The sequence below is a fragment of the Frankliniella occidentalis genome, unplaced genomic scaffold (assembly GCF_000697945.3).
Source record: "Frankliniella occidentalis isolate FOCC.00 unplaced genomic scaffold, Focc_3.1 Scaffold44, whole genome shotgun sequence".
In the NCBI taxonomy this organism is placed as follows: Eukaryota; Metazoa; Arthropoda; class Insecta; order Thysanoptera; family Thripidae; genus Frankliniella; species Frankliniella occidentalis.
Window position 1 is genome coordinate 317,334 of NW_026267174.1, and position 6,800 is coordinate 324,133.

The following is a 6,800-nucleotide window of genomic DNA, read 5'->3' on the forward strand; positions in this document are numbered from 1 at the left end:
CAAAATCAATATGCATTTCAATCATATAAAAAAAATTCATTTATAGAAGCTTAATGAAAACAAATTACAGTTCAATAAGAAACATCTGTGTATTCCAAGGAGAATTAGCGCAAACACAATGTTCTTGGTAACATCAAAAGAATACTTTTAAAATTACTAGCTGAATTCGTTCTCGAGTTATCGTGCGTTCAGACAGACACACACACAGACAGACGCGAACCTTTTTGATCATCACTGGAATAATAGGCTTTGCTAATCGCTCAGCCAACAAGTGAGTTACCGGGAAGTACTTGAGATACAATATGGAACAATTAAGAAAATAAGACAAACTGGCTAGGCCAGGCATTAATTAGCTAAAGATAGGGATTGGGTTCAAGACTACAGTTTGTCAAGTACGTTTTTAGTTAACAATGTAAATATACCATTTAACGGGTTTCAATCACTACTGGCTGAGCCAGGCATTAATAAACTTAAGATGTTAATTCTGTTCAATAGTACAGTTTGTAAAGTACGTAATCCACTTTTAGTGCGCAATTTAAACATACAATAGTACGGATTTCAATCACTAAGCATTTTTTTTTAATGTGTAATAACACATCTCTTAACAATAAAAAGTAAGTTATTATAACTAAATTAGTGCACTTTTAGTGCACAGTTTAAAGATACATTAGTACGGATTTCAATCACAAAGCAAGACTTTTTTTCAAGTGTAATAACACATCTCTTAACAATGAAAATTAAATTATTAAAACTAATTTTCTAACACAGACTTATGTATTCAGATACCAAGTTTTCCGGCAAAGAAAAAGTAAACCAAGAAAACGCAAAGACAATCCTACTCAGCCTCCATGGTATTGACTGGTTCTATTATGTATGATCTATGTAAGTCTCCAACATTCAAAAGGTGGCAAACTGATATTAAACTGTGGACTTCCACAGCATGGTACTGATCCATATTGTTCACTAGTTGATGGATCAGTGGCAGAACAGCATTTGCTAGAGCTGGCACACGAAAAGCCGCAGCAACACTACACTGCCTTATCACTGCATAAAAAGTATTTATACAATTACCGCATTGCCTGTCACAGTCACATTGAACAACATGTAAATATGAATGCACAATTCCAAACATTTCTCTGCCTTGATGAATAAACTTAGTGCATGAAGAGTTTCTTGTCACCCCCCTAACATAACATGATGATGTAAATAAAATATTTGTTTTTTTGTCAAACATGCGATAAAACTGAAGAAATCTAGCGTTCTCAACATCCATGCCAATGAGTGCATGTACTACCTGTTCTGGTAAATTATTAGTTTCCGTTTGTTTCCCTACAACTGCAAATCTGTCAGATATGTTTGTCAGAGCATATCTCTTTTGATAATGTGCAAGTCTCTCACAAAAAGCATGAGGCTTCCTCCCCGGAACAAGCTTTTCTGTTCTAAAGGCACATAGATTAAGAAACATTGAAGCGGCAGTATACACCTGAAGATCAGCATACCTTGTGCCCGTTACAAACTTTTTTAACACTCCATTTAAACTCTCATATGGGAAACAAGTAGTGGTCCACAATGGTCCAAACTTCTCCACATTTTTAGGTAGATGAAGAAGTAAATGCAAGTTGGGTGACATCCAGTCTCTGCCATAGAGATCACTAAACTGTCTAACATACTCATGAAAAGCTTCACTTGCTATTTCTACCATTTGAGGTGATACACTATCCATACTCAAAATACTTATGCCAAACACCAAAAGCTTGTGATGGTTTGAAAATCTAGGATGATGAAGATCCTGTGTAAATGGTAATGAATAAACTAAAAGCCACAGTTTCAGTTCTTGAGCCTTCCAATATTTATAATGGTCTGAAATAGAACGAACATGCCTCTCTACAAACCCAGGTGGACAAGCTGCTCGCAGCCTGTCATCGACAACACGAGCCAATGCATAAATAGAGGCTGGGTTATCAGTCCATTCAGGATCAAACCACACTTTGACAAGAAATTTAGTAAGGCCTAAAAATGTTTGGTGCATGACATCAATTGCTGTGGTTTCCACAGGCCTCTGGACAATTGGTGCTAAGGCTGAGGGCCCCTTCACTCCCATTACAGGTCTCCTTACCTGAAAAGCATTTCGTGCAAAGACCAGCTGCTCTGCATCAGTTCGCAATTGTAGTGCTCGGTTTGGATACGGATAAATTCTTTTAGGATTCCTAATATGAGCTGGATGCAGTCTTGTAGTCCGAAATTTACAGACCTGGCAACCATGCAAGCCATTATATTGACACATGTTTAGAAAAAGTCCCTTGGCAGGTAAATCACATGTACCACTAATAACACTGGCTCTAATATGAAGATCATTCCCATCAGGCAAATTAACATTGACTCCCCTTCGAAGCTGAATCAGATCTTCCCGAATAAACCTAAGGAAAGATATGGGGTTCGGTTTATTTTCCCCAAACCACAAACCAGCAATGATAGTGTTTTCAATCCTGGTTCTGTGGGAGTAGGGCAGCTCATTGACAGTTAACATGAAAGGCCACAGTTGCCCCTTACTAGACTTAAAAATTCTGACACCATCAGTGTACCACATCAAAGACAAACTATTGTGTGGCTGTATATTAACATCATTTTGGTACTGCTGGTACACCATCCCGTCATAAATGTCCTCATAGTTGCCATCAACCCGTCTCCTCCTATCCCTCATTCTATCCCTAATTAATTCATAAAACCCAGGGCGTTTGAACAAAGCTTTAACCTGTGGTATGACTGGCATTTCAATGAAGAAGCTTACACCTCTACGTCGTTGGCACAGTCCACACACTTCATCTTGACCACCCAAAATATTTTCACAAAAAGAACAGTAATACCTACGAACCAATGGAGAATTCAAGGCAGAGAAATATTTTTTGTACTTGTACAGACTATTAACACAACGATTGGGCTCTGGACAGTGAATTTCAATCAGTTTTAGAATATCCGCCACACATGCACCAGACAAGTTGTGAGCCAATGCAAGAGACAAGACGGACAAGACACTTTCTCCAACAGATATGGGAGCATCCTGATAAAGTGGTGGATCTTCGTCTGGGTCATTATCATATGGTGGATCTTCCTCGGGATCATTGTCATCCTCACTTTCACTGCTTGACGATGAGTCATCAGGGGATTCATCTGGTGACGAATCACTAGTAGCATCACTGTCATAATCAGATCCCGAAAGAGATGAAGGGTCATCTTCGCTGCCATCACTATCAGCTAAACAGAAGAAGAAAAAAAGGTTACAACATAAGTTTGATGACAGCGCGTTAAAAGGTTCTGTATTAAAAAGCTATTTAAAACTAACACTCCGGGCTGTCACTTGGATTTGAATCATTTTCATCAGATGAGGCCCCTGCTGCACCACGACCATCCACTGGGTCATCACAGTTAAGCCTGAACACAGAAGGTAACTGTTAATATAGGGAGCAGAGTTTGACACAGCATATAAATTGCTTGTGACACAACCACAAACTTTACCTGACATTGGGTGCAGCAGCGCACGGGACCCACTGGTAGTCCGAATCGTTGTCATCCTCAAGACTAGCCAAATGAGCGGCCATTTGTTGTTCAGCGACTGGTATAGCGTTGACACGCCTGCGCTTCGTCCGGCGTGAACAATTCTGCGAATTGATCTTCCGTTTCCCCATCTTGGAGAAGGACGCAGACCAGCGAGGTTGTAGGTCCTGTTAATCACACAAACTGATTTAAGCGAAGGAAATCACGTCCAGCAATATTTGTAGACAACAGACAGAAACGACTTAACCCTTTCTTGTGCGACGTCTGGTATGGGAACGAATCATACGGGCGAATGGCGGTGATAAAACGAAATTTTGAGCTTGACAATAAAGGTCGATCACCCGCCTCAAAGTCGCGATACCAGTCAACTTTTGTAATCGGCAAAAAACCAACAAGTAAACACCTTTTTAGCAGAAATTCGATGTGCTGTTTACATCATTCCCGAAACTCGTCTCCTCACGACTGACGCAACAAGCCGATTGTCAGCTGTCGTGTTGCTCTCGCCCCAATCGAACTCTCGAATAGATGCTGTAAAACTAAAAACTAGATATTTGTCGCGGACTTGCAAGAATATCCAACACATTAATTTTATTATTATTAAATAATTTTATAAAGTTGACTATATTAATAATAAAGGCATAAACATGCAGTAATTATGTCGCCCTTGCTTTGTCGATTTTGGCGACGGTGGCTCCCCTACAGGGACGCCATGGAAGTTGTCTCTCCCGCTCTCATCCCGCTCCCCGCTCGTCTGTCCGCCGCCACCACGTTTGTTTTGCCTGATTTTTCTCTGAGTTTTGCTGCACTTTTATCAACTTTCTCGTTTTTTTAAGTATCCTGTGTAACAAGCACCATGAGTACTACAACACCACAATATGTTTTGGTGTATTGGACGTCTAGCAAGGCCTTTACCGTATGGTCCAAGGAATCCATGGGTAAACTCAAAAGCAAGGCCAAGAAGGGGGAGAATGTTGAGGTGCTAGAAGGGCAAGAAGGATGGGTGGTGTGGCCTAAGGACAAATCTGTCCATCACTGTCAAATTCTTCGACTTAGCAGTAAGTATTCTTGTTCGAATAGTCTTTATAATTTCAACGTTACGGGTCGAGGAGTGCCTCATTGCCTCTGAGCCCCGACCTGCATTGTACTGAAGTGTGGATGGTCGTTACACTCCTTGTTAAATGTAAACCATTCTTTTCAGGGGACAAGAACTATCTTGAAGGATTTACAGTTCTGGAGGACGGAACAGTTCTCCCTCCCAAGAAGCCCTTGCCACCAAATGCGATCAAGGCCAAGAAGCTGGACCTAACTCGGAGGAAAAGGAAAGAGAATGTAATTCTCAGACAAAGTTCTGATTTGAAAACTCAAGAACTGTTAAGCTATATTGACAAATCTGGAGTGGAATCAGTGTTGAATGGCAATCATAAAAGTTCAGGTAGGGAGCGACAGAAAATATGTGACTTGTCTTTGTGTACTATTCGAATGCATAGCTACCGCTGCTTACCTAGACTTGGAAAATGGCCAAATTGTGTTCGCGGAAGACTCTTGAGAATGTTTTTGATTTATTCGTGGAAAACAATATCAGTATGTAAAGAAAAAATTAAATTTGAAAGATCAGGTGTCCCCCGAGAAAATTTGGCCTTTTTCTCCCAAGATCATTTGTAAAATCAGGGCAAGACGTTGCCGCAGCACCTAAAGTTTTTTCTTTCCCCAGGTCATTCCACATCAGCAGCAGTAGGTGCATGGGATCAAGCAATGCTGCAGGCTGATAATGGACCAGAGTCGCATACTTCCATTGTCAAGAGCAAATTCAAATCTAGTAAGAGCCACTCTGACCGACCGAAGAGCAGCAGAGCAGCAAAGCCTTCCAAAGGTTGGTGCAATCACGGATCCTCTACTTACATGGTGTGATGCGCTGCATGTGATATAAAAGTGGTCCTTAGTAATTTTGTTTTCCATTCAGTACTTTTGAGAATTATAAAGTGTATTGGGCTTTTTAAATGCTATGCATGCTGCAAGTTTGATGCCCATTAGTCCTCTTTTTTGGGGGGGACAATTTTATCAAACCTGAAATTGTTGAAACAAGCATATTTCTGACAAGGGGAAGGTATTATTCCAAAATACTTCTTATTGGTGGTTAAACTTTAGTATGTAATGTTGTGAGTATTAGCAAATTCAGACTGTACCTACCAAAAAGATTCATTAATATACATACTCATTGACAGATTTTGCGTTACCAAAATTTTAGATATCATTTGCCACTTGAATTGTGCTATCAAGAAAAGATTCCATGGCTACCATATGTCACATTTCAGCCTCTCATTATTGTTTTTATATTTACACCACTAAATTTGACAAGTTTCAAAATTTTAGCCTCTTAAGAGTCTTAAGAGTTTTTTTGCAGAAAAAAAATGCTAAGAGAGGACCAACTTTTAAACTTAGGCAGGGAATATTCAAATCTAGTACAAATATCTCTGTGTAACATTTATTGAAAAGTTTCAGAAAACCAGGAGGCAGTATCAAAGCAACCAACCCCAAGGAATTCCATTGCAGTGGAGAGCAGGGTGAGTGCACCAGTTGAGGTGCCCAGTGAAGTGGAGCCTTTTGAGCCTGTGAAAGTGACGGAAGCTAGCTCAAGTAGAGAGACAGAGCGGTGCTCATTTTGCTTGAAAAGGCAGAGTTTTCCCCCAGGTATGTAGTTAATCATTCACAATGAAATTTAAATCAAATTTTGTTAAAATACCTTAAAATTCATTAGACACTAATTTGTTAGAGGCCTATCCCCACAAATAATTATTGCTTTATTTTCTATTCTACTATCAGTGCCCAAGGAATTTATAGGAACTATGCGCTCAATTCTGGAATGGTTCCATAACAATGAGGCAGAGGAGGTCGATGAGATGCAGGGCTCTACAAACTTCATGGACGGTGGAAGTTATCAAGAAGCAGCATATGGAAAGGTATTTTCTTTTAATGACAGCCTTTTAAATGTAAATTTTACCAACATATCTTATGTTTTAAAATTCATATGATGCATTTTCATTTGATACAGAGGCGGTTGGTTAAGGATGTTAATGTTTTCATCAGTGATTCTGCCTTAAGCAAGGCTTTGCTCATAGCTGCAACCCAGAAGAAAACATCAAACATTCTTTTTAAACTAATAATTCAAGAATTGACACAAAAGATGGTTGGCTCCTTTTTACCTGGTGAGGTGCCTGTAGAGATTCTACAAACTGCCATGGGTAAGCATT

At 39.7% G+C, this 6,800-nt stretch overlaps 3 protein-coding genes across 3 annotated transcripts in view; 2 read left to right on the forward strand and 1 right to left on the reverse strand.

The window, feature by feature from the left end:
• The window catches only part of LOC113206069 (phosphatase and actin regulator 4), a 148,517-nt gene that overhangs the window by 46,427 nt on the left and 95,290 nt on the right, over positions 1-6,800 (forward strand). The gene's annotated exons all lie outside the window — the stretch shown is intronic.
• Positions 17-4,139, reverse strand: LOC127749303 (uncharacterized). The gene is made up of 4 exons (XM_052266936.1): positions 3,956-4,139; positions 3,514-3,719; positions 3,341-3,429; positions 17-3,252 (listed from the first exon to the last, which is right to left on the reverse strand). The coding sequence occupies exons 2-4, from the start codon at positions 3,681-3,683 to the stop codon at positions 836-838; spliced, it is 2,676 nt and encodes an 891-aa protein (XP_052122896.1). The 5' UTR covers positions 3,684-3,719; positions 3,956-4,139; the 3' UTR covers positions 17-835.
• LOC113216869 (uncharacterized) lies at positions 4,406-6,509 on the forward strand. The gene is made up of 4 exons (XM_052266942.1): positions 4,406-4,607; positions 4,751-4,984; positions 5,264-5,422; positions 6,046-6,509. Exons 1-4 carry the CDS (start codon positions 4,406-4,408, stop codon positions 6,246-6,248), a joined length of 798 nt encoding a protein of 265 aa, XP_052122902.1. The 3' UTR covers positions 6,249-6,509.

Coding starts and splice junctions, on each gene's coding strand:
- LOC127749303 (XM_052266936.1), bottom strand. CDS start 3,683: ATGGGGAAACGGAAGATCAATTCGCAGAATTGTTCACGCCGGACGAAG. Junction 3,430..3,513: donor GCTGCTGCACCCAATGTCAG/GTAAAGTTTGTG, acceptor TTCTGTGTTCAG/GCTTAACTGTGATGACCCAG. Junction 3,253..3,340: donor TCCAAGTGACAGCCCGGAGT/GTTAGTTTTAAA, acceptor TCTTCTGTTTAG/CTGATAGTGATGGCAGCGAA.
- LOC113216869 (XM_052266942.1), top strand. CDS start 4,406: ATGAGTACTACAACACCACAATATGTTTTGGTGTATTGGACGTCTAGC. Junction 4,608..4,750: donor TCAAATTCTTCGACTTAGCA/GTAAGTATTCTT, acceptor CATTCTTTTCAG/GGGACAAGAACTATCTTGAA. Junction 5,423..6,045: donor AGCAGCAAAGCCTTCCAAAG/GTTGGTGCAATC, acceptor TTTATTGAAAAG/TTTCAGAAAACCAGGAGGCA.